Source organism: Eptatretus burgeri, chromosome 7 (assembly GCF_056783735.1).
Source record: "Eptatretus burgeri isolate ZD-2024b chromosome 7, Ebu_testis_v1, whole genome shotgun sequence".
Lineage (NCBI taxonomy): Eukaryota > Metazoa > Chordata > Myxini > Myxiniformes > Myxinidae > Eptatretus > Eptatretus burgeri.
This window is the reverse complement of record NC_140967.1, coordinates 68,680,322-68,707,369: the sequence shown is the minus strand read 5'-3', so window position 1 is coordinate 68,707,369 and position 27,048 is coordinate 68,680,322. Positions and strand designations below refer to the sequence as shown.

General features: G+C 41.8%; 2 protein-coding genes across 18 annotated transcripts in view; one reads left to right on the top strand and one right to left on the bottom strand.

The window, feature by feature from the left end:
- Positions 1-1,248, bottom strand: part of LOC147023483 (uncharacterized) — a 134,211-nt gene extending 132,963 nt beyond the window's left edge. For 2 of the 5 annotated variants that reach the window (XM_085888927.1, XM_085888929.1), the window contains exons 1-2: positions 948-1,247; positions 259-454 (exon numbers count right to left, since the gene is read on the bottom strand). In XM_085888927.1, coding sequence (XP_085745053.1) covers positions 259-411 — 153 coding nt within the window. In that variant the 5' untranslated portion in view covers positions 412-454; positions 948-1,247. Of the gene's footprint in view, positions 1-258; positions 455-847 lie in introns of those variants that run through there. The other 3 variants (XM_085888928.1, XM_085888926.1, XM_085888930.1) reach the window with 3 other exon arrangements.
- A 5,544-nt stretch (positions 1,249-6,792) lies between these two features.
- The window catches only part of CENPT (centromere protein T), a 152,944-nt gene continuing 132,688 nt past the window's right edge, over positions 6,793-27,048 (top strand). For 3 of the 13 annotated variants that reach the window (XR_015060218.1, XM_085888944.1, XM_085888941.1), the window contains exons 1-6: positions 7,745-7,786; positions 14,536-14,596; positions 15,046-15,196; positions 19,746-19,845; positions 20,465-20,573; positions 26,506-26,615. Coding sequence is in view for 12 of the 13 variants with exons in the window: in XM_085888944.1 (XP_085745070.1) it covers positions 7,762-7,786; positions 14,536-14,596; positions 15,046-15,196; positions 19,746-19,845; positions 20,465-20,573; positions 26,506-26,615 (556 nt within the window). In the remaining variant the exon portion in view is untranslated. Of the gene's footprint in view, positions 7,195-7,561; positions 7,626-7,744; positions 7,787-14,535; positions 14,597-15,045; positions 15,197-19,745; positions 19,846-20,464; positions 20,574-26,505; positions 26,616-27,048 lie in introns of those variants that run through there. The other 10 variants (XM_085888939.1, XM_085888937.1, XM_085888938.1 and 7 more) reach the window with 10 other exon arrangements.

Here is a 27,048-nt window from a genome sequence, read left to right as displayed (position 1 = left end):
AATGAGCCCTTGCACAGAATTTTAACCTGGGATCACAGCAAGAGCAGCTGCAGGATGCAAAAAGAAAGGGTAAACTCCCAAGTCCTCAAGTTGATGCACATGCAATTTACTAGTGTTGGACATCTGTCCTGTTTATACGAGAGGAAACAATTTGAAGGAATGGCTTAAAATAATAAAAGGCAATTTTATTTTTACTTTCTCATTTAGTGGATTTATCCGCTACATGTACATGTCAAAACGAGAATTTAAAAAAACTACCTTAAAGGAGAAGAAGCTTGGAACTGCATCAGGCTTTAACCTCTGTCGTTCTCCATAAGGAAAGAAATCTTGTTCGTGAAAGTGTCTGGAGCAGAGGCAGGCACCTGGTCCAGGAACCCACTGCTGGTCTGCGCCTCGGTCAACACGTCTCATTGCACAAACCCATCTTTGACGAATAACTGGCTCCTTTGGAAATCTGCGGACACAAACAAAAAGAAAAAAAAAAAAAAAATTTTTTTTTTTTTTAATTAATGCCTTCCTTACCTTCATGACATTAATTAATTAATAATTAATGCCTTTATGACAATTGCATTTTCAGGTGTTTAATGATAAAATACGTATTAAAAAAAGCACTTGTGCATCAACATGCCATATGGTTGAGCAACTTTTTTTTTGGAATCATTGGATGGGAAGAGTGCAAAATATTATCCTAATCAGGCAGATATATATATATATATATATATATATATATATATATATATATATATATATATATATATATATATATATATATATATATATATATATATATATATATATAATCAAGGCAGGGGGATATAACTTGCTAGAATGTAAACGGTTAACTCACCTATGAAAAGTTACACCGCTTTTCACTATTTCATCGGATTGCCGCATTCGGCAATCAAAGGAGCTGCACGAGCGCGGCATTTCCCCCTCCCCAAACAAACCTTGCGTTGCCTCCTTAGTCAAAATGGCGACCGATAACAAATTCGCCGGGAAAAAAAAAAAAACAACCACGTGAGGCAGGGAGAACAGAGAGCAGCGAATCCACAGTCATACGGTCAACGGAAGGAGCACATGGAGCAGTCCACTTTCCCAAAAATGGGGAAGTTTCCCACAGGAAATGATAGTAAAAAAAAAAAGAAAAAAAAAAGACATCTTCATAAAGGACGTGTTAAACGAACTCGTTGGTAAGTCCGATCGCTGGACGCTCGGCACGATAGTTCCATCGCCCACACTGTATGTAAGTGCGCGGTCTGTAAGGTGAAGCTCTTTCACAGACATGTGACCGATAGGATTACCCTCATGCTGGATTCGTACTCACCGATTCGATGGCCAAGATCTCGCTACCTGGCCCAACGTAGTCCAATGAACGACCTTCCGCACAGTGATGAAAAAAAAACAACAAATTAATTTATATTCGTATATATATGTATATAATATACTGTACATATGTATAATATATATAAATAACGTACAAAAGGGAAATGAACGTGTTCCGGATAACACGTGATCATACGTCATTAGTAAGGGCCAATCAGTGACGTCCGGTGGAGACCATTTCTCGTGGGATGGGCGGTACCATCCCTGCCGTCCAATGAGAATGGAAAGTCCACTTTGAGAAGTGCTCCAGAACGTTGTTGTTCGATGTCCCACCAAAGTTCATCGAAGATCGTTTCTGGTGCGCGGATTCTTCGAAAAATCCTCCCTGCGATGGAAATTACCTGTTATGGGAACTGATAATAAGAATATAATCGACACTGGGTGTATCATTCAAATCATCGACTCGATAATAACAAGAGTAACCCAAAAGTGAGCACCAAGAAGCGAGTGAACTGATGCAAAAGATCATTTACCATTCATCGACAAAAGTTCAGATAATACAATACCAAGCTACATCTACTGCAATAGGATTGTTTTTTTTTTAATGCTTCTATAGTTTCTTACAACATGACAAATAATGTTTCTGAACTTGAAATTGTTCTTGTATTTCCCAAGAATTGAGATGATGATTGATGTCTGCTGATGAGATAAAGTCATGGAAATTCAGATGTCGATTCCACAGCGACCCTTTAGGGAAGTGATCCACGGTGATGTGTTGATAAGTTGGACTTCTTCCCGAGGAGGGCACTAAACCTTGGGGTGTGACCCTGGCAGTTGCATCCGCAGGACCACTTTCTCAAAACCATGCTGGATCTGTACGTCTTGATGGTATGGAGAGATGTTCACAGTTCACAAGTGTGTGGTGGTCACATGGATTGGCAAAGTTTTCATGAAATACCAGTCAACACGACATCCAGGAAGAATTTATAACATGTTTGGCAAATAGAAAAGAAAAAAAAAACACTTGTCAGTTGTCACCATGTGTTGTTAACCAAACTACTGTGGGTATTGTGGAAGTTTATCACTGTAGCCCTAATGACAGCACTGAACACCTTTCATTTTCACAAAGTTAATTTTCAGGACACTAATTACGAAAACACAAGCAATGCAACATCATGTCTTCAACATTTATTTACAGGATGTGCACTCTGTGTGCTTCATATATTTTCACATCTCAAGGCAGTTATGGACACGTAAGCTACTATTGAGGAAGAATGATCGACTTCATCCATAATAATGTGTGTGTGTGTGTGTGTGTGTGTGTGTGTGTGTGTGTGTGTGTGTGTGTGTGTGTGTGTGTGTGTGTGTGTGTGTGTGTGTGTGTGTGTGTGTGTGTCCTCCATAACTCCAAAACCATGAAACCTCGCAGCCTGAAACTTTGCATGCATACTATGGGAACTCCAAGCAAGTGCTTGAGTGAAAAACTGGGTGTTTGAGTTAATGTAAACACCAATTTTTGAAGATAATTAACGGCTTTATTTAATTATGCTTTGTCAAAGTGCATCCTTGGTCACTTTGCTGAGGTCTTAATCAGTCATTTTTTTGCCTTGCTCAACAATGCCTTGACTTGGAACAGGCCACAACGATTTCCTGGTGGCTCGCTCACTGAAAATGTGCAATTTTATTTTACACCACGTTTCCCATTTTGTCCCATCTGCTTTCATTATATGATCCATCACTTCGGCATCCATAGATAAATATAAAATATTAAATGTTTAGTTTTTAAAAGTTTCTTCAACCACTTCGTTGGAGTGCTTGCCTGAGTGGTTAAGCCACTTGACGAGTACTCTTCAAGCTTTGATGGTGATACCATGGTGCAGTTCTTCGTGGGGGCATTCCTGGAGTTAGGAAGGCAAAATATACTAGAACTGCCACTTTATAACTGCTGGCAGTGATGACCGGGTACCCAGACGTCCGGCTTCGATGCAACCCTGATTCAATACAACGCGGGCTGACGAGTTACGAACCGAGTTGCACGAAGTGTTCAATCTATTAATTGCATATGCAGTTAGCCCTTTTTCCTGAATTCATAGTAGGTAGCAATTGAATTGGTGTTTCAATAAGTTGAACACAAAGTAATAAATGTGGACACCATCAGCGGGATTCCCCTGAGTCTAATAAGGCTCCACACATTTCTCTCCGACACGGGATTCACAAGTTATGCACTGAGAAACAGGCCATGTTCCATCCATTTATTATGTCCACAGTTGATCATTTTTCCTGGGGCCATCATCGGTATCAATTGAATTGCTGCTGCTGTACTCTCAAACGCATGCAGGTGCAGCCAAGTGAGCCTGATGGAAATTTTTTTTTTTAAGTTCTCAGATTCAAATAATTAAATCATTCTGGCTGCCAACCCATGTGACAGATCGGGTTGAAATTTTAAACCTATGTTTCCCATATTGGCTGGATTATAATTGTGAAGTTTCACCTATATTAATGTAGCGGTTCCAGAGTAAATATTATTTAATATTTTCCCTTCAATCCAACATGGCTGCCAAGCCGTGTGACCTATCAATTACTCATTAACAAACTTATATCCCCTTGCATTAGAGAATAAGTGTGTGAAGTTTCCTCTTGATCTGATCAGCCGTTCTGGAGAAGATGTTGAAAGATTTTAGGGTAAATTTAATATGGCCATCAAACCATGTGACCTATCAATTATAAGTTAACAAACTTATGAAAGGATGTCTTCGGGAAAGTGTGTGTGAAGCTTTGTCTCAATCTATCCAGCCGTTCTGGCGAAGAAGATATTTAAAATGTATTAATTTTAAATCCAATATGGCTGACGAACCATGTGACCTATGACATCATAACTTTACATTCTGCCTCTAAAGGAGGAGCGAAACACGTATGTGAAAGTTCGTGTTAATTGGATACGGTGCGTTTTTGTATCCAAGATGACCACCAAACCAATGTGACTTGTGATGTCATAATTTTTACCATATATGCAGACACGGTGATAGATGAAAATTGCAAATTTTCGCTTCGATAGGTGAAGTAGTTCCAGAGAGAACATTATTTAATATTTTTCTTAAATGTATCATGGTTACCAAACCATGTGACCTATCAATTATTCACTAACAAACTTATATCCCTTTCTCAAGGAGAATATATTTATGAACTTTCCCTTGATCTGACAAGCCATTCTGGAGATGTTTGAAGGCTTTTGGGTAAATTAAATATGGCCACCAAACCATGTGACCTATCAATAAGAAATTAACAAACTTGTAAAAGGATGTCATGGGGAATGTGTGTGTAAAGTTTCGCCTCAATCTGTCCAGCCGTTCTGGAGAAAAAAAAAATTTTAAGTATTTTTTTTCAAACCAATATGGCTGCCGAACAAAGTCACCGATGGCGTCAAAATATTTTTTCCCAAATGTAAATTGTTGCATAGATGAACCTCAAGAAATTTCAGAGATTTCCCATGCAGCGTTCTCCCAGTCGAATTTTCACTGGGATGCCACTTCACCGATGACATCACGAAAAATCAGATGTATTCCACATGGGACGTTCACTAAAATGTATGAAGCGATAATTTTTTTCATTGCACGATTTCAGAGATACAGAGGTCCAAAGTTTTTCGTTTTTTTTTCAACGGCGCCCGTACCACGTGACCTATCACGTCATAATTATCAATTACTTATGCTATCAAAAAAGATACATACTACGGTGAAAATTTTGTGTCGATCGGACTTACCGTTCCCAAGAAAATGATTTTTAAAGAGAAAACACCCAAAAATTGCTGGAGGGAAAAGAAATATAAATAAACAGAAGAAAAACAGTTGGTTACCCCGTCCATTACACGAGGTACCCTAATTAGATGATTAAAATGAGTAAAAACATATTTTCAGTTGGTACAAAGCAATCAATCACCACATCACGGCAGGATAGCCGAGAGGTACGCACACTTGCTCTAAGCTGTCCATCCTGGGTTTGAATCCCGACCCAGCAATAAACTGTCATTCCAGTGTTTCACAGGCAGGGTGATTCATCAATGTGTGTCCCGTCTCTGGTGTGGGCGTTAAACTGGATGTCACATCTGCCGGAATCCCACCCTCTCCCACCCCTTTCTCTCTCTCTCCCACCCCTATCCCTCTCTCACCCCTCTCTCTCCCCTCTCCCATCCCTCTCTCTCCCCCTCTCCCGCCCCTCTCTCTCCTCTCCCGCCCCTCTCTCTCCCCTCTCTCTTTCTCCCACCCCTATCCCTCTCTCCCACCCCTCTCCTTCTCACCCCTTTCCCTCTCTCCAACCCCTCTCTCTCGCTGACACCTCTCTCTCGCTGACACCTCTCTCTCGCTGACACCTCTCTCTCTCTCTCTCTCTCTCTCTCTCTCTCTCTCTCTCTCTCTCTCTCTCTCTCTCTCTCTCTCTCTCTCTCTCTCTCTCTCTCTCTCCCACCCCTCTCCCTTTCTCAGACCCCTCTCCTCTTTCTCTGTCCAACCCTCCCATGATACCTCTTTCCTCTCCTATCCCGCTCTCTCCCACCCCTCCTCTTCCCTCTCCTATCCCGCTCTCTCCCACCCCTCCTCTTCCCCCACCCCGTTAAGGACTGACGGTTGAGTTATGAATTTAAAACTACTTTCCTATAGTGTAGTATGTACGAATCAGATTCGGAGTGAGCCGACTGAAGGGATGCAAAGGTCACTGCATGTGCGAGCAGGTATGCATGCAGGCAGGGCTTTGCAAAGAGAATAGTTTGGGTTTGGGCATGTTTTATCGCCCCTTCCCTTCCCCTCACACTACTTTCCCTTCCCCTCACGCTGCCTTCCTTCCCCTCCCCTCACACTACTTTCCCTTCCCCTCACGCTGCCTTCCTTCCCCTCCCCTCACACTACTTTCCCTCCCCCTCCCCTCACACTACTTTCCCTCCCCCTCCCCTCACACTACTTTCCCTTCCCCTCACGCTGCCTTCCTTCCACCTCCCCTCATTCTACTTCACTCCCCTCCCCTCCCCTCCCCTCCCCTCACACTACTTTCCCTCCCCCTCCCCTCCCCTCACACTACTTTCCCTCCCTCCCCCTCCCCTCACACTACTTTCCCTCCCCTCCCCTCCCCTCACACTACTTTCCCTCCCCTCCCCTCCCCTCACACTACTTTCCCTCCCAATCCCCTCACACTACTTTCCTTCCCCCTCCCCTCACTACTTTCCCTCCCCCTCTCTTCACTCTACTTTCCCTCCCCCTCCCCTCATGCATGCCTCCTCCCAAACTCCCATTTCAAAAACTGTTCCAAGATTTAGCTTTCATATTCCACAGCTCTATTCCTCATAGAGTATCAGCTCCTTGTTCATCTTTCTTTTACTCTTCATATAGTTCTTCTTCTTCTTCTTCTTCTTCTTCTTCTTCCTCTTCCTCTTTCTCATCCTCTTCCCCTTCCTCTTCCTCTTTCTCATCCTCTTCCCCTTCCTCTTCCTCTTCCGCTTTCTCATCCTCTTCCGATTCCTCTTCCCCTTCCTCTTTCTCTTCCTCTTCCCCTTCCTCATCCTCACTCACTCACACACAATTTAATTCGTGTGGGGAATTTCACAACAGGATCGAGTAAAACTGGAAACGACAGCTCGCACGGCATTTGTTCGAGTTCCATGATATCACTATTCACATTGAAGACCGCCATGTTGTCAAGCTGTGACGAGCGCTTCGTTCCGTTGGAGGGCTTGCTCGAGTGCTTTGAATCAAGCTCGCCGTTTTCTGACGGTACGTCATGGTCACCCTTGACACGTAAATGTGTGCGTTCTTCGACCCTCGGACGGACGTTAATACTGGGTGTCTCGCCTGCCGACGAGTTCCAACGGTTTTTGGCGTCGAGGAGGTGAGTTATTCCAGGCACCTTCAATGAACGACAGATTCCCGCTCGAAACGCGTCGAGGCACTGCATCAGCAGACACAGCAGCACCTCAGCAAATGATACAACAACCAGTGGGCTGAATTCAGATTTGAATCCCAATGCGATGTATGCATGTTGTCGTGGTAGTGGTAATGGTGGTAGTTAAACGGCTGAGGAGAGTAACGTGCCGCTTTAAGCGGTGTATTTTTGAAGTCGTCATTTAAAAAAAAAAAACTGAAAACCTCATAAACTATATATTCACAGTTTAGATTTGAAAATCAATTTTTGTGAAGGTATTTCATTTTAAACGATGACTATAAGTCGTACATTGACGTAAATCACAGAGCAACGAAGCACAATAATTGGCGGGATGGCCGTTTATTTTTTCAAATGCTTCCGGGTTTTTATTGAATCCGGTAATATTTGTAAAACCGTAATTTGTTTCATGTATTATTTATCCATGACGGACGTTTTATTCGATCTTTTTGATGCGATGATCATCGAACTTATCTTATTTTCACCATTTCATTGCCAGCAGCTGGCGAGATCAAGATGGACAGCCTGCCGAATAAACAAGGTTGGGGGATTTACACCTCGTCTTTCGGTTTATGATCGAGTAATTAACATACAGTCTGTGCATTTAGTGATTTTGTTTACTCTTATTTGGTAGAAGGTTGTCGTTGCAAACCCGGAGAGTGAAAAACGATGTGGTAAACTGCGGTTTCGTTAGTTACCAAGCATTTAGCTGGCGCTCGCCAAGCCAGCCTGCTCCTTATCAACGGTTTCTAATGGAGTGTCTAATTGAGTGCTCAAGCCACTTGGCGAGTGCTCCACAAGAAGCGTGGTAACTGAACACACCCTTGGTGTTATTTGCTGCCTGCGTTCCAGGCTGTGCGATCCCTCACTAACCCTTTCGTTAGACCTTCACTCCAACTCATCCCTTGTTTTCCTTGGATGGCTTCCAGTTCTCCTTCCATTCACATTCATATCTATACACCTCTTCACGCAACTACCCACCCACATTCCTTTCCACATGTCCGAACCATCTCAACCGACCCCTACGCATAACCTCACTGATGCTTTCTATACCGAACCTATCTCTTAATTACATATTTGATTTCCTATCCTTCAGTGTCACATCACACATCCATCTCACCATTCTCATTTCATTTTGTTCACACCTCCGTTCATCCTCCTTTTTTGATCACCGATGTTTCGCTGCCGTACAACATCACACTTCGATGTCAATAGGGGTAAGAACTCCCTAAACTTCCTCCAGCCACTTCTAATTCTTGCATTCACTGCTGCCAACACACCACCACCTGCACCAATCATCTCACCAAGGTAACATAATTTATCTACACATTCCAGGGATATATCCCGATAAAATAACCTTTTCCGCTCGAACTGAAGCCACCTGTTTACTTGTGCAAACAGCACATTTGAAGTCAGGTACCACCTGCAGTCGACCCCTAATGCCACTTCACCTCTTGTGCACCCAGCAGTTACAGGATTTACATAATATTGAATTGCTACCTACACCTTTTCTATAAACAGCACAGGGCCACCTCCCTCTTTTTTTTTTCCACACTTCCTTCTCCTGCACCACCTATCAGTAGTTTCGTTTTCCCTGTTTTCACTTTCAGTCTTCTGGCCTCCATACCCTCCTTCCACACTGTCAGCTATCAGCACCAAGTCATCATCATCACTGAATTTCCCAAGGTGAGCCTCGTCTAAATTCCTGTGATATAGTCTCAAGAACCATGATGAACAGGATTGGACTCAAGACTGAACCCTGATGAACACCCACTTTCACTTCAAAATCCTCACTTTGCACTCCATTTACCCTCACAGAGGTTTTTGGGCCATCATACATTGCCACAACTACCCTAACTAACCAATCCCTCCACACGTAACTTTCTCATAGACCATTGCACCACTTCCTGAGGCACCCTATCGAATGCCTTCTCCAAATCCACAAATATAAAGTACAGTTGTTTATTCTTCCCCAGATATTTTTTCTGTAATTGCCCAACGATAAAAATTGCCCCTCATGCCCCTTCTTGGCATGAAACCAAATTGCATTTCATGTATATTAACACTGTCATCAATTTATCCAAGATTCTCTCCACCACTTTCATTCCATGGTCCAACAACTTCAGACCCCTATAGTTGCTTCGAACTAAGGCATCACACTTCCCTTTATAAATATTCACTATTACACTCTTCAACCAGTCATCTGGGACAGATGCCTCCCTTATAATTGCATTTATCAGATCAGTGATTAAATTCACTCCAATATCACCAGATGCCTTCAGCATCTCTATGACAATACCAGTGCTGTCTGCCGCTTTACCATTCTTCAGTTCATCGATGGCTTTCTTCATCCATTCATTCTCTATCTCAGGTGCCAGGCCCTCTACTGCCTCCAGAATATCGCTGTTCCAAGGGAACTCCTCGTTTGGCAGATGCTCATCGTAATTCCTCCAAACATTTCTAATCTTTTTGCCGATTCTGTCTACGTTGACTTCCTCCTCGGTATCATAATTCTACCAGATGAGCGCCCATTGGTATTGCCCCTATTTTTCACAAAATTATGGAGATACTGATTTGTTGTCGCAACGAGCAATAGTAACCCCATGAAACGACGTCGTTCGTACACTGAATCAATGACTATTGGAACATGTGCCCAATGAAGACGTCACTTATAAATCCATTGACACTGTTTCGGACGTGGATCAAATAATTTACTACCCTGTCGAGTTTCTGAACTCACTACATCCTCCGGGCATGCCACCTCATGAGCTGAAATTGAAAGTTGGGACACCAATCGTGTTTCTTCACAATCTGGTTTCCCCAAAATTGTGCAACGGAACTCGGATGGTCGTGCGACAGCTGATGAAAAATCTCATGGAAGCTATGATCTCCATCGGAGAGTGCTCAGGCGAGAATGTGTTGGTTTCCCCGTATACCACTCATTCCCAGCGACTTCCATTGAAATTCAAGTCGCCCCAATTCCCGGTATCTCGATAAACATGGCACAAGGACAAACACTGCACCAAGCAGGACTCTATCTCGCGCAACCATGTGTTTCACGTGGCCAGCTTTGTCAGATGCATCAGAGTTGGGACAGGAACGAGTTTGTTCATATATGCATATGATGGATGAACCACGAATGTAGTACACCCAGAAGTTCTTGCATAAAATAAGCCTGATTCAATCAGTGAATAACAAAGCCTACAATCTCCAATCTGTCAAAGACAGGTGTCCTGCTTGTGCTTTACTTTACCAGAGTTCAGAGAACACCTCACACCTTGCAGTGTTTCAGTGTCTCCTTCAATTGCAATAATGATTTTAAAGATTTATTTTAAAAAATTCCAAAAATTTAGTGTATTTAAAAAAAATACACTAAAAAAGTATTAAAAAAAAAAATTCCAAAAAAAAAATATTCAAAAAATTAATTTAGTCTTGTACACCATCCACCCTATTTAACATGTCCAAGTACAGTAATGCAAAACTGGAGGTTCTTGAAAGTGCAAAGAAGGCAATTTGTTTTCTACACTCAGTACACTGTATCACACCATTTGAAAGCCTTTTTCCCTGAGCAGGGGTCAGCTTTTTGCAGGCTCCAATCATGGTACCCTCTCTTGTGGCAATGTTTTTACGGCCGGATGCCCTTCCTGACGCCAACCCTTTCGTCGCCTTCGACACGCAGGGATAATTACCAGTATGCTGGTGCTCATTTCGCCGACCTCGGAAGGATGACAGGTTGAGTCAACCCCCCTGATGTTAATTCATTGGCCAGTGGGGCTCAAACTCAGATTCCTGAGCATCCCAAGCCACCACCCTAACCACTAAGCCAACACCACGCACTCAATACACTGTATATAAGTGTATAATTAGTGTCTATATGTAAGTATATAATTCGATTTAAATAAAATAAAGATTGTAAAGGTCGTGTAAAAAAAAAAGAGTTAATTTTAGAATTTATCACTGTCGACGCAGTGTCTATTACACCACCCTATCTAACATGTTACCTTAGTTATTTGTTCCTGGTGTTTGTGTCCTTTATGATGTCCTTTAAAACAATACGTTTCCTGTTTGGAATGATTTTAAATTTTGTTTGACTGCCAGGCCGGCAGACAGAGTAATTTTTTTTTAATCTCGCTCCTCTGCGCATGTGCGATCTGGACGAATTTGGAGATAAAGTACTGCTAAACGGCAGGTTTGTTTTCCGATTGAAGTTCAAAATATAACATTCAATTCAAATAAAGTTGTTCCTTGATCATAAACTGACGTTTTTGTCGACAGACTGAGAGATGGACAGACATGAACCAGTTTCTTAAACCTGCTTTACGTTTCATGTGCACGGGGTAATAACAAGCACCAGGCATATTTATTTAACTTCACACACACATCTCGTCATACATACACCTCAACCCATAGTTGGCCTCACTCATTCCTGAAGGGTTGGGAGAGACTTCCTCAGCCGGAGGGATGACTCGACCAGAATTGTAGTCGAGTTACTGCTTCAGCAACACCAACGCTCTGCATAAAGTATGGTACACTATGGTGATAGTTTTTTGAAGTCAACAGTAAGATTCCTCAAATTTCCACAATTATTGCTCGATTTGTGTTTTTTTTTTAATGTTTCTTTAATTTAAATACAATGATGAATCACTGGAAAATGTTAACGTAAATTTAACATATTTTTGATGAGCGTGAGAGTTACAATATTTTCTCAAACTTAAAATAACGTCAAATTTCTTCTTTGGAGGGGATAGTTCATAAGAATATTTTTCAAATGTCACAGACTTTAGAAAATGAAATTGAGTTGATCATAGTCCAGGGTCAGTAACTGTGATCTCGAGCTTTTTAGCAGCGTCTCGCGTAGCGAACGCTGCTCATAGAGAGCTCGGCATTGTTCTTCTTCTTCTTCTTGTTCTTCTTCTTCTTTTTCTTCTTGTGAAGACAAAACCTTAATCTGTAGGACTCAGCTCTTGTATATACAAGATCCAGATCTCCTTAAATACTGAGCACATGTACAAATCCTCACATAGACGGTGCCTTTTGAGAGCGTCTATCATGAACTTTTAAATATATTCGGACATTTGCTTTAAAGTTTCGAAAAGTTCACGTTACTATTTAAAGATTATTCCATTTATCGTATTGTAATTTCGTAAATACATTACACTGGTCAACAACAAATTTGTTGTCTGCATTTTTTAAGCTGATTTAGGACGAATCTGATGTGCTGAATCCAAAACTCACATTAGTTTGTTCAATCAGGTCAAGTTTTTGAGATATGGCCACATGTCGTTTTTTACATTTTTGTTCACATGTACGCATGTGTGGAGCATTTTAGAAGAAGTTGGTGGGGGTAAAATGTCATGTCAAATAATTGTTTTGATTGGAAATAATTATTTTAATGACAAGAAGTATTCAGGTACGATAGTTCTGGGTGATTATGTCGAAAAGGGATCAGTTTGAAGTCATAAAACCTCAAAATCTTCCAAAAATTGGTGAGGCAAAGCATAAAGTTCGTGGATCAAAACTAAAGTTAATGGGGCAGATTTTGTAATAATGTGATACAAAAAAGTTGTATTTCTTGAAATAACGAACTCTGAAGAATGTACAATACCTACATGCGCCAATTTATGACATGCGCTTCTGCTCAAGCTTGGAGTGCCACAGTACGAACCCAAAGATTGGAGACTGTTCATTGACAGCAGCAAGCGATCACTGAAATGTGTTCTGCTACACAACGGCAACCAGTTTGCCTCTGTACCCATCGCTCACTCGACTACACTGAAGGAGAAGTATGAAGCGGTGAAGTACGTGCTAGAGAAAATTGGTTATGATCAGCATAAGTGGTTTATTTGTGTTGACCTGAAGATGGTGAACTTTTTGTTGGGACAACAGTCTGGCTTCACCAAGTACCCATGTTTTCTGTGCATGTGGGATAGTAGGGACCGTGCTCAGCATTACACGAAGAAGGACTGGCCTGTGCGGGAGGAATTGGTGCCATGCAAAGAAAGGAACGTCATCAACGACCCTCTGGTGGACAGAGACAGAATACTCTTCCCACCGCTGCACATCAAGCTCGGCTTAATCAAGCAGTTCACCAAGGCTCTGGACAAAGATGGTGACTGCTTCACTTACTTGTGCTCGGCTTTTCCAGGATTGACCATGGAGAAGTTGAAAGCTGGCATCTTTGATGGTTCTCAGATCCGTCAGCTCATCAGAGATCCAGAGTTCAAAAACTCAATGAACGAAGTGGAACTGGAAGCGTGGAAGACATTTGTTTTGGTAGTGAAGAACTTTCTTGGCAACAATAAGGCCAGAAACTACGCAGAACTTGTCAACAACATGCTGACTGCTTTCAGAAACCTGGGCTGCAACATGAGCATCAAGATGCACTACCTATTTTCACATATGAACCGGTTTCCTGAGAACCTGGGTTCAATGAGTGACGAGCAGGGGGAGAGATTCCATCAGGACATGAAGGAGATGGAGACCAGGTATCAGGGTCGCTGGGACGCAGTCATGATGGCTGACTACTGTTGGAATCTGAAGAGAGACCTCCCTGCCGCTGAACTTTCCAGGAGTTCGAAGAAACGGAAGTTCAAGCCCTGAAGTTTGAACAGTGGTGACGCAACATGCAATTTACTTGTACTTACCTTTATCAATGCCCACCATTCAGATGACAGTAATCGATGTTTCTATCATGTAATCAATAAATGTTGTTGGCAAAACATTTTTTTTCTTAAAAACATGTTTAGGATGATATGTGTTGACAAAAATCAGCTGATAATACCACAAAAATGTAATTGATTTTGTCACAAGATCTGATTTTTTCAAATCAACTTAGCACAAAAACCTGACCTGATGGAGAGAAACGGATGCCATTTCCTGATTCAGCAGTGCCAGAATACCCTAATTCACTTGTAGAAATCTAGACAACATTCAGAAAGTAAAAAATTGTTGACCAGTGTTATTTATTTCGTAAATACACGATATATCGTAAATACGTAAATACATTATGACGCGTTTCGCTATTGGCTTAATCAAGGCACGTGACGAAATATCGGAAGTTGTTGTTGTTTTTTTAAATTTTATCTTAAATATATATATATATATATGTATGTAGATATATATATATATATATATATATATATATATATATATATATATATATATATATATATATATATTGATATTTTAGCTCACAAAACCTTTAGGACGCTGCTCTTGGACACATTTGTCCTTGTTTTAAATGGAGTTGAGGCTGATTTTAAAATGTCTGTGTTTTTTTGCCGTGTACAGTTGCATGTGTCTCTTCTTCAGGAAGTCCTCGTGCTGCTGCCAGCATGGTTCCATCTATGCGGTGAGTTTGTTTTGGCAAAATTTATATGTTGACTTTTTAACACTTGGAGCATGGAATAGGATATGTTTAAAGTTGAACATCTATAACAGAGGAAAAAAAAAACATCAGAGGTGGATTCAACATGAGTCTAGCAGTCTACACTCCCCATTTGCTTTTTATATAATTTGATGCAAACATAAATTCAGCACCTGTATACCAAAAATATGATTACTGACCCCAAGCTACAATGAACCAGAGGGGTTTTCCACACTGCCCCCCCTCCTCCCCCCACCAGAATGCTCCTTGCCCCCTCTCAAAAAAGCACTCGTACTGAAAATGCTGTATTAGTTTACGTGGGTCATGTTAGATAAGTCCATGTTTTCCGATGTTTGTATGCCCAACATGAAGTGAGTTACATGACATTTGGGATCTTTTTGTTTTATGTAATGGCTAGTTGTTTTTGCCCTTAGGTCATCTTTCTCTTCACAACGCAAGCGCAAACGTTCAAGAATGTCCTTGAGCCATGCACCATCATCCATCTCACGGGGGAGAGGTCCACTTGCATCCCCTTCCTTGACATGCAGTCTCAACCCGCAGAACAGCTTGTGTCGCTCACTTATGGTACAGAAACGCACATCTTGCTCCACATTGTGAGCTAGAAGCACTCCCTTTTTCCAGGTTATTGTGATTTTTCTCCCCCCCCCACCTCTTTTTGTTTGTAAGTTGTCAGTTTATTTGCTTATTTTCTGTTTCATCCCCATTTTCCCCTTCCAATTCTTGCTGTTTCATTACCTCTGCCATCAAAGGTAGGTGGAAGTTGTGGTTTCAGTTTGTCTGGAATTTTTAATTGATTCTTCACCATAGACTTTAAGTGATTCTTCACCATTGAGAGATAGGGCCAAAAATACGACATACAAGTAGAGCGACATTCAAAGTACACCGTCGCCATGCCAAACATATAAATAACCTATCCTCCAGCGCGCGACATCACCGGGGCACCTTCGGCACCCAGTGATGCTGTTGTGCAGCACATGGAGATGGAATTGGGAGGGAGCCGTGGCCAATAATTTATTTATTTATTGCGTAATTAAAATAAAAAATAATAATCGTAAAATAATTAATTTCTTCATCAATTGCCTAATAGCACTCCTAAATCACCACTCATTTAATCCGAATCTGTAACTTTTTGCAAATTAAGTAATCCTTACTATAATTCACAGACCAATGTTTGTGTGTTTGTTTGTCATGCAACTCCTATAGTTCTTGGCCAATTACATCCACACTTGCTGCAGATGATCAGCATGACCATAATTAATGTATAGGAGTGTTTTTGTCTTTGCCAGTGGTCTTGGGGGGGGGGGGGTCGCAAATTCTCTATGTAAATGTGTATCGTGTAGTGCCGCCTCCAGGTGGGGCTGGGTATTACAAGCCTCCACCATTTACAGTACAGTGCAGTATTCCTGTACCCATGTCTTCCAGTACAGTGAAGTGTTTTGAATTATGAGCATTAGGTATGTTTTTGCTTCATCCACATAACCCTGGTTTTTTTTTTTTGCCTATAGAGAGCTGACAGTTGTTTATACACCCCCCAAATAAAGGTATGTGTCAGAAGAATGTGTTGCATGCTTGGAACAAGATTGTCCATAGGGCGGGTGCTCTGCTAGTCAATCAAAAAATGAATAATTAATCGATTGATTGATTTATTAATAAATCAAATATACCCTTTATAGCCAAATCACTTGGTCACTGTCATGTCCAAATTTCGGCTTCCTCACTCAAAGGATGGCTGAGATATCGCCGGACAAACAAACAAGAACACAAACAAAGAAACAAATGGAGTGAAAAACGGCGCCTGGCGATGACGTTGTGCAGCACCTGAAGATGGAACCTGTAGACGGTGTACAATTGCATGATATATCAAATTTGTGGATGGATTTGGTCGAAACTTGGTGGATGAGTTAGATAAGTGACAAGAACAGGTTGATTAGATTTTGGAGGTCAAGATCTGGCCTATCAGTGGGATACAAAACCTAAACTGTTCAGCCTGGCAGAGGGAGGTATGTGCTCTACCGATATTTTAAGTTGGATTAAAAAATTTTTAATTTTTTTTTAGGATTAAAAAAATTAATCGCTCTACAGTTCCTTAGCTTCTACAGTTACAGTTTCTAGCCATGTGAAAGGGAATATTAAATGATCCCTGACCCCATTCCTGAGTGGGTTGTAGGGAAGTGTTTTTGACACCCACAAAAGATAGAAAATAACGAATTTGATTTTTTTTTGTTGGACTATTTGGCCATTTAATTTCTTCAAAATGCCAACAGGATTATAACGGCTCCTGGATGAACTGCCTACCAAGGCTATTGCGTCCCATCTCCCCAACAGAACTAGTTTCAAGGTGCCAGTGATTCACCTTTCTCCTCTACACCCATTTGTTGGGGGGGGGGGCGTGGGTGAGGGTGGGAACCATTACCAATCAGCTTGCTATCGCATGGCAAGCCAGCCATTCCTCATCAACCATTTCATTGAAGCCCTTAAGCCATATGCCAAGCGCCCTACACTACTACAGTTGATGGCGGTACAGTTCGTGTCCAGATCGAGATGTACAGTCGAGGGTTGCTACAAGATAGCGTTACATGGTACAAGTGGGTAAATTTGGATCTGTAAGGGAATCTCTGGGTGTGGGTGTGTGCATGCCTGGTTGCGGGTGCCGTGGTGGCAAAGTTTCATCCCGTATCTTATGATGATGATGATGGGTGGTGGAGGTTTTAACCTCAGCAGCCAGCGTATGAACGATCACATTTTCCTTTGTCGTCATGACTGTTTCTAAAGAAATGGTTATTTTATATGAATCGGTTATTCTTTATGAAAGTTATATAGCTTCTCTTTGTGAATTTCAAAGCAAAATGTATTTGACTATGGACGTACCCAACAGTGCTGGGACGTACCCAACAGTGCACGGGAGGGCTGGGCAGCCGCTGGACATCTGGTTCATTAAGGACTTGTGCAAAAAATGACGAACCTACAAATGACGAATCTGCAAATGTGACAGGTGGAAGGAATCCCTCACATTATTTACTGAATCTCTCTTCAACTCAATCTCTCCATTCGTTCCAGAAAAGGCTTTGTGGGGCTCGCCCCAAAACTGAGAGAGTGGTTAAGGGTCAGACAGATGGACAGACACTCACCTGCTTTGTAATATAGATAACACCTGATTTCCGAGCCGTTCGCCATATTAAAGTGTTTTCTAAATTAAAGAATCAAATTTTTTCCACCTGTCACATGACGTGTGTGTGTTTGTTTGTGTGTTTGTGTGTGTGTGTTTGTTTGTGTGTTTGTGTGTGTGTGTTTTTTTCATAAAGCACAACCTATTCTCTCTGCTAACTCCTCTACCCCCACCCCCTCTTTCTCTTTGCCCCATCCTCGCTGCACCCCCTCCTAATACAGTGCAGCATGCTCCTCCCACCTCTCTCTCTCTCTCTCTCTCTCTCTCTCTCTCTCTCTCTCTCTCTCTCTCTCTCTCTCTCTCTCTCTCCCTCCTTCTCTCTCTCATCTTGTCTCTGCACAAACTGGACGGTGGTTATGCCCAGACAGTGGTTATCTCTTGTAAGTGTCTGGGCGGTGATTGTCTCCAGATTTTTCCGGATGGTGATTATCTCCGTATGTGTCTGGATAGTGGTTATGTCTGGATGGACTCTCTCCTCACACTGCCTTACTTTGCCCTCCCCTCACGCTTCCTTCCCTTGCCCTCCCCCCACGCTGCCTTCCCTTGCCCTGCCCTCACTCTGCCCTCCCTTTGCCTCCCCTTCCCCCCCCCCAATATCGTGCTGCCTCCTCCCCTCCATCTCGCTCTGCTTCCCCCCCCCCATCTCACTCTGCTCCCCCCATCTCGCTCTGCCCTCCCCCTCATCATCTCGTTCTGCCTCCCCCCATCATCCCGCTCTGCCTCCCCCCACCCCCATCATCTTGCTCTGTCTCCCCTCTGCCTCCCCCGATCTCGCTCTGCCTCCCCCATCATCTCGCTCTGCCTCTCCCCCATCATTGCTCTGCCTCCGCCCCCCATCATCTCGCTCTGTCTCCCCCCCCCATCATCTCGCTCTGCCTCCCCCCATCATCATCCCGCTCTGTCTCCCCCCATCATCTTGCTCTGTCTCCCCCTCTGCCTCCCCGATCTCGCTCTGCCTCCCCCATCATCTCGCTCTGCCTCTCCCCCATCATCGCTCTGCCTCCGCCCCCATCATCTCGCTCTGTCTCCCCCCCCATCATCTCGCTCTGCCTCCTCCCCCCATCATCTCGCTCTGCCTCCCCCATCATCTCGCTCTGCCTCCCCCATCATCTCGCTCTGCCTCCCCCCATCATCTCGCTCTGTCTCTGCCCCCCACCCATCATCTCGCGCTGTCTCTGCCCCCCACCCATCATCTCGCGCTGTCTCTGCCCCCCACCCATCATCTCGCGCTGTCTCTGCCCCCACCCATCATCTCGCTCTGTCTCTGCCCCCCACCCATCATCTCGCTCTGCCTCCCCCCATCTCGCTCTGCCTCCCCCCCCCTGCCTTGGTGGACATGTTGGGTATGTGACAAGGACAAATCGATTTGATTTTGGTGAAGATCCAGATGCGAGAATTTTTTTTTATCTTCTTCGGTGATTCTTCACCATTGAAAGACAGGGCTAAAAATGACATACAATAAAGCAGAATATCTTAAAAAGTTGGGGACGGATTTGGACGAAACCTGGTGGCTGAGTTGGTTAGGTTAGCTGATTAAATTTTAGTTCAGGTCCGAATCCAGATCTGGCCTATCAGCGGGATGCAAAACGTAAACTGTTCAGCCTGGTGGAGGTGTGCGCTCTACTGAGTGCTGTTCCAGTTTGCTATGTGCTACTCCCCCCCCCCTCCGAATACAACCAGCAGCAGTTTTCAACTCTATTTGTTCAGTGGTTCAGGAGTGCATAGAAGTCAAACATTGCACAAGCAGATACTTCTCAAATTAACAGTATGATCATGGATATATTCCTGTAAACCATGTGCAACCTCAAGTTTTGTAATATCCACATTCCATCATCTATCATTATAGATATTGGTACGAAGGAAAAGGTCTTCGAAGTACTGTTATTCAGGTTAATTGTTTTGTGATTTCTATTTCCAAAAAAAATCACATTTTTGCTTCATTCACAGCTCAGGTACAAGTCATCTCCACTGAAAGGGCAAACCAAGCTTTCCACACGTACACCTGAAATGACTCCCTTCACTCTTATGAGCAAGATCGTTAGAAATGGTAAGGAAAGCTGACATCCTTATGATGTACATTATAGTATGAAATATGTTTGTTTATTATAGAAGTAGCTTTTCTTGTTCATTATTAACGTGCTTTCCCACTCCCTTGAGTGTTTAAGGTCAAAAATTGACAGGTATGCTTTCTCTATGTACAATTTTCGATTTGTGATTTGTAATGCTATATTTGTGTGCTTGGTGTCATTGTTGGTTTGCAAATCCAGAAAATGATCCATGTTAAATTTGAAATGATACATAAAGCTTTTCTTTCATTAATCCATTCATAACCCAAGAGCTTTGGCATGCAGATTATGTGTTCTGGCAGAGGTGACACAAAACATATGGGACTTCTGCCAATTGTTAGATTTCTGGTTATTTTGCCTAAAAATTGGTCGATGCCAATATTGTTGAGAAGAAATATTTTCCAGGGTCAGGAGGGTTTCACAACCAAGCTAAGACAGCCAACAGACTGAAGGAGTTGTGTGTGTTCTGTGTTGCATTACAGTCGGCACATGATCCGTGATGGAAGTAGACCTGGTTTCATATTCTTGTTATGCATGTTATACTGATGTGACTTTACCAGGTATATAAACAACACTATATTTTTTTTAATTTCATTTCAGGTCCATTCAAGTCACCTGCTGTGTTTCAAAAATCCCCAATATTGTCAATTGAACAACAAGAACCCAGGATTCCCTCTTCAACGAAGGCTTCTCGTCACTCACACACAAAGTAATAGCAGAATAATTGTGGTCATTGATACATTAATTATTGTGAGTCGATCGGTATTTTCCATCCCAACCAGGCCGGAGATTATCTCCGTGGGCCAGCCGAGCCGAGCGGGAAGGAGGCCGTACAGGGAATGAATCGAGAGGGACTGAAATTAAAACGTCAATTAAAAACCACACCGTTTGAATTACCGTTAAGAATTGGATGCCAATTTATCCAAGTTCACACTCGTTGACACAACACCCGAATTCAATTTAAATATCCATGAGGATCTGCGCGTGCACCACAGAACAACTTGCATAAATTATAAAACTCTTTTAATGAGGATAGGAATGCATTGCAGTGGCAGAGAAGACATGTGCTTGCTTCTAAAACAACCAGAGAGTTAGTGTCAAAGCCACCCAACACTCGCCTGTTTATACATTTATAGTTTTTAAAAGACGAGTCTAATAATATTTTTTTTATAAAGCATTGAAGTGAAGTCTGATCCAAATAATTTTAAAGCAATATATGTATTTGTATATTGTAATCAGTAAAAAATAGTGTGGTAGATAAAAACATTAGAAAGGAAATAACTTGCACCAAAAACTTTAACATTTTCATGCTGACGCTGATGCTCACGCTGATGCTCACGCTGACGCTCACGCTCATGCCAGGGGTATCGCTATAGCTCTCTGTTCTTCGAACAGGCGAGCTTAACAATACACCTCATCCACACAAACACGCATGGGTAGAAAGATAGACAAGGGAGAGGGAGGAATGATGAATATCATAATGGGCTGGAGAAACTTCCCATCTTCCCGAGAATTCACAGCACAGCGTAGTGGTCCTGGCTTGCTCAATCGTGAGAGATGGTGTGCACAAAATGGATCAGGCTTGCCTCTCTCTGGCTGCATTATCCGAACCTGAACTCTCGCTAGGCGCTAGCTTTTCAGAGCACCTCGGCTCAACTCCTGCAGCACCAAGCGATGACCCTCGCTCTCCTTTTGCACCATCGATATTCTCTCGTCAATTCTTTGGAATCATTCCTTCACCCCTCGTCTGAGAACTCAAAACTCATTGGGCCAGATACGTGCAAAACGAGCAATCGTGGCAGGAACAGCCGAGTGACGTTATGCAGGCCACCATTGTCCAGCATGAATGAAAGCTGTTGGTCATAAATCTTCCCAGATAAATGGTTGGAGTTCAAAACCCTTAATGCGTTCAAAACACGCACAAACCAGTCAACTCGTGTGCGACTGATCACGTGACATCCTGCACGTAGCATCATGTGAAACGTGTCGGTTCAATAAATAACGATTTCACACTGGAATTAGCAATTTCACAAGGAGTTAATTTGAGAAAAGATGGCACATTTAATCGTTAAACTACACAGGGAATAAGGGATGAAGTGCTATCTAAACACTATCTGGTGATGCTGATTGGGTAATTGAATGAGACTGCTAATCTAAACGCACATTCAGAGATAGCTGACTAATCTAAATAAGTCCACCCTGATATAATTTATAATAAGTGAAATCCTTCAATACAGCGCATGTGGTGAAGCAAATGAGTACACGAATGTTAAAATATGCAATTTATGCTTTTTCAGTTGAAAAACAATTAAAAAGCGTACTTAATATTTGAAATGTAAAAATCTTGTTATTATTGTGATAAGCACCTTTATATATAACAGAAGGAATGAAATTGTTCGATACAGCGTGGCAGGGGGCCGCAAAAGAATGATGTAAAAAAATAATAATCATAAAGTTAATGTACAGACAAACAAATGATGAGTAAATTGTAAGCTTTGCTGATGAAAAGATGAATGCAAAGCAAAAATATTTGTTGAGCAAAACATTGAAACATAGTGGTAACACCAACTACATAATATTAGTTATATTGTTATTATATAAAATATAGACGAACACATTTTGAATTTAAGCATATTTAATTTTTGCATATTTTGAATGTACAGTACAAAGTTATGAAAATAATTCAAGATGTCCCTGGTTGAAAGAACCACTTATCACTTTGCCACCAATATCTGCCATAATTGTAAGTAAATTTCAACTACTAATGCATGACGAAACACTTGCTTATGGCTAATATTAAAGAGAACTAGCGATACCCGTGCACATGCACGGGATAGCAGTACAACATAGCTGGTAGCAGACGACAGACCGCACACGGGGAATGACAAAAATACGCATTGTGCAAAATGCAAGTGGTACTATGGAATGCCAAGACTTCCCAAACATTGTCGGCATGTCCGCCAAGTGCCACAGCAATTTCATAGGGATCGTGTGACGGTGAGCCGAGTTTTTAGTGTGTAAGCTTGGTATTATAATAGAGATGATGGCATAAGAAGAACTTAGCTTTCGGCGTTCGGCGCGAAATGCCATGGTGGGCGGAAATGACGTCTTTCGTTTGTTCGTACATGAGAGGGGAGCGTTTCTTGGGTTTTTTTCCGTCAAGCAATAAATTCAATGGTTTTCACATATATAACACATTAGTTTCACAAATTTCCATTGAAATACTCGGGTATTTCTGTCAATTGTCGCCATTTCCGTCGAGGTTACGCACTGCCATCTGCCGGACGGCCGTCATTGGCTCACTTGAGGCACGTGGGGGGGGGGGGGGACACCGTGGACATTTCAAACTCGGTGCAATTGTATACAGCACACGCACTCTAATAAATGTCGGTTTGTGTCAGCCAATCTCCTCAATAACTTCAAAACAATGAAAACTAGCAACCACAAACTTTGCATGCATACTAGCGGAATTCCAAGATAGTGCGTGAATGAAAATTGGGTGTTTGGGTTCATTTAAGCACACCCCTTTTGAAGATAATTAACGGCCTTATTTAATTATCTTTTATCAAGGCTTATCTTGGTCAGCCCTCTGTCAGCTTGCTGGGGTCTCAATTCACCACTTTGTTTGGCCTGCTCAACAATGCCTTGACTTGGAACGGACCACAATGGTTTCAAAATGATAAAGTGCTCAAAAATTTTTTTTTCACTTTCCTCACTCACCTCATCAAATGCTTCATCTTCATACCCAGTACCTACGAATCGCTGGATACATCACAATGCTATACACACCCGGAGACTCCAGTGTTCTTGGCTATATTTCATTTCCGCAAATGCGATAAGCTCAATAATCTCTTAACCTGAATCAAATTTCAAAATTTAAACTTCTTAATTAACCTCAGCAGCAGTTCCAACTGCTAAAAAAAATGTTTTCAATTTGGACATTATTTGACATTCTGGGCATCTCCAAGTGTTCGTGGCTTTCTTTAGTTTCCACATATGCAATAACCTTGAGAATCTCTTCAGCTGAGCTGAATTTCAAAATTTATAATGCAGAATTGACCTCAGCAGCAGTTCCTACTGCTAAAAAAGTGTTCATTTGTCTAATTTAGATATTGTTTGACTTTCCGGGCATCTCCGGGTTGTGTTTGTTATAACCTGTGGTGCTTCTCTCAGGTTGTGGCTCGGCAGTACTTGTCTGTGGATGTGTCCGGGCGGTGCTTATGGTATGACTGGTAGAAAATGTATTTCAGACATTATTTTGTTTCCATCTTCACTGTTATTCTATTCAGAATCCTTTTGATGAGACAGTATGGATCGTAATTAATGCTTCACCGCACGTCTGCCTTCTCTTCCCCTGACTTCATGCTTACCTCCTCCCAAAGCCCCTCCCCTTCTATCACAATTGAACTCTCTGGACATTTCTAAGCATTGCAGCTGAGTTATGAAAAGCTCTAGAATTTCTTGACCTGAACCTATATATGTATATATATATATATATATATATATATATATATATATATATATATATATATATATATATATATATATATATATATTTCATTCCGGTTCCACATGGCCCGGTAATGCATGAATTGAAAAGGAACATGCTCCTGGGGCATCCCATTTTCAATATAGAGGCAAAAGCAAATAATTTCTAACTAAACATCCCCCAGGGGTCTGTTCCTTTTTAAATGAATAGCAAGGCATTTGGAGTTGGCTGGTAAAGTGTGCTGATTGCCTTGCTGACGGACAGGTAAGCAATACTGTGTATCGACTGATGAGTTTTGACATGTCGTTCAAAAGGTCCAGAAGTGCAGTTTGGAACTATTTTGGGAAGGTTAAAGAAGATAGTCTGAAGGTTGCATGCTCACTGTGTTCAATAGACATTGCTTATCACTGTAGTAAGTCCAATATGCCAAAACATTTGAAAACCAAACACCAGTGAGAGTACCTATTTGTGACGGTTGAGAATGCAGATTCAAAGAAACCAAAGTCTGCAACAGCAACAAGTTCACTTTCGCAATCGACGATTGAAAGCACTTTCACCTCAGTAACGTCCCAGTACACTGCCTTCCCTTCCCCCACCCCTCCTCGGTACCCCTCACTCCTCCCCTTCCCTTCCCCTGCTCCTACTCACTCCCCCACCCCTCCTCGGTGCCCTCCTCACTCCTCTCCCTCCCTTGCCCATCACTCCCTCTCCCTCCCCCCCCCACCCTCTCTTTGTGTTCTTATCAGCGAAGCGATGGGTGGTATTTGCTCGTGTTAAATAGATGTAGCACAGGCTGGGGTTATTATTATCGGTTGTCTGGTTACCAGTAAATTCCTATCGTCCTTTGGTTTTGTCTTGGCCCAGGTCCATTGCTTCTTTGTTATTGTGACTGAAATATCGTTTGAATTCCATTTTCTCTCTGATCCATTGGCTACTCTTCTCATCTCCTTCTGTTACGTCATACAAGCATCTTTCCATTATCGTGACCGTCATACAAGCTCTTTATATCGTGACCAATTTTTGTTCGTTCTGACTTGTAAGATATCACATTTCACTTGTATTATGCGCTGATTGTAAACTTTAATTTCCAGACTCAAAGTTAGTTTGCTTGAAATGGCTTTTTGTAATAATCCAATTGCTCTCACCCAAAAAGGTGTGAACCTCTCATAACTTCTTCAGAGTGATCAGCTTATATCTGTTTTAGCTTATATCTGGAATTGGAATTCCAGATAAGGTTGTCATCAAAAAATTGTCATTGTGCACTGTCCATCTGTCAGTCTCCCATTTCGACTTCTCCGGCCAAACCGCTGGACCGATCCGGCTGAAATTTGGCAGCAACATTCCCATCCTGACTGGTAACGGGGATTGCAAAGCTCGTTCCAGTCACTTGACTTTAAGTCGGTCAAAATGGCCAACTTATTAAATTTCTTCAAAAATCTTCTTTACCAGACCCACCAGTCAGAATGCTACCAAACTTGGGTAACAACATTAGGGTAGGGCCCAGATAAGCTGCAGGTCCAGTGTTCCTATTTTTGAGTTTGTCAAAGGAAATGTAATCACTGGTTTCCTTCAACTGTGCAATGATCTATTTTAATTTGTTCCATACCGGGTTGAACGTGATTTTTGTATTCATCATATTTATTTTTTGTCTCATCTTTTTCCTCTAATTTTATCTTTTACATCATTATCAGTTCTTCAGTGTTGTTTGAAATTAATATTATGTTGTCTGTTAATAGTACATTGTTTAGTCTTTCTCGATCACCATTTGTTTCTTTATTTTCTCGTATTTGTCCTTTATTTTTCTCAAATTAATCCTGTCCTATTGCATCATTTTATAAGGAAACTAATCGGCAAATCTGCACTATATATGGGATTCAACATAGGAAGGATCTCAGCATCATGAATGAAGGGCTCAAATGGAAACACAGCTCCAATTTTGTATCATATTTTGCAGTTCATATCATATCATATATGGCATTGTAGTATTACATTTATATTCTGGTGAACTTGTGTACCATTAGGCTGTTTTATAGTTTCTGAAAAATGAAAAACTTTAACCTTTATCCTATATAATTTCATGTGAGCAGTCCTTTCTTTGTTATTTTGAATTAATATACAATGATAACATTTAGTCTGCATTTTTTGAATGCAGATCCTTGACAAAGTTGAATATACAGCACAAGGTGATTGTGGATAAGGCGCTGAAACCGCGTCAACGTTGGAAACATCAAAGCCGTGTTGACCCACAGGCTTTCGCTCAAGGTATGAGGAGAAAACTTCTGGAAACCATTGGTGATTGCATCTGGAAGGTTGTTTCACTCAGCTGCTCTTGTGCTTTTATTACTTATCAATACTTCAATATTTTTCCTTGGCAGTTGAATTTATTTTATTTTATTTAAATAGGATGCCTTTCTGTGCTGTCACAACCACTACGATTTTCAGTACTCCGCATGGTTCACACAGTCCTCGAAACTCCTTGAAATTCCTGCAAAATGAAAAGCATTTTCAAGTTCTGGAAAGTTCTCGACAGTATGGATTTTATCTTTTACATCATTATCAGTTCTTGAGTTAATGATTCTTGAGTTAATCCCCCCAATGTTTTTCTATTCTATCTGCTGCTAATTATGTGTCGATGGATTGAAAGTTGGAAAATTGGGGAAATTATACCGGGGATGAAACGTGCTAATCTCACAAT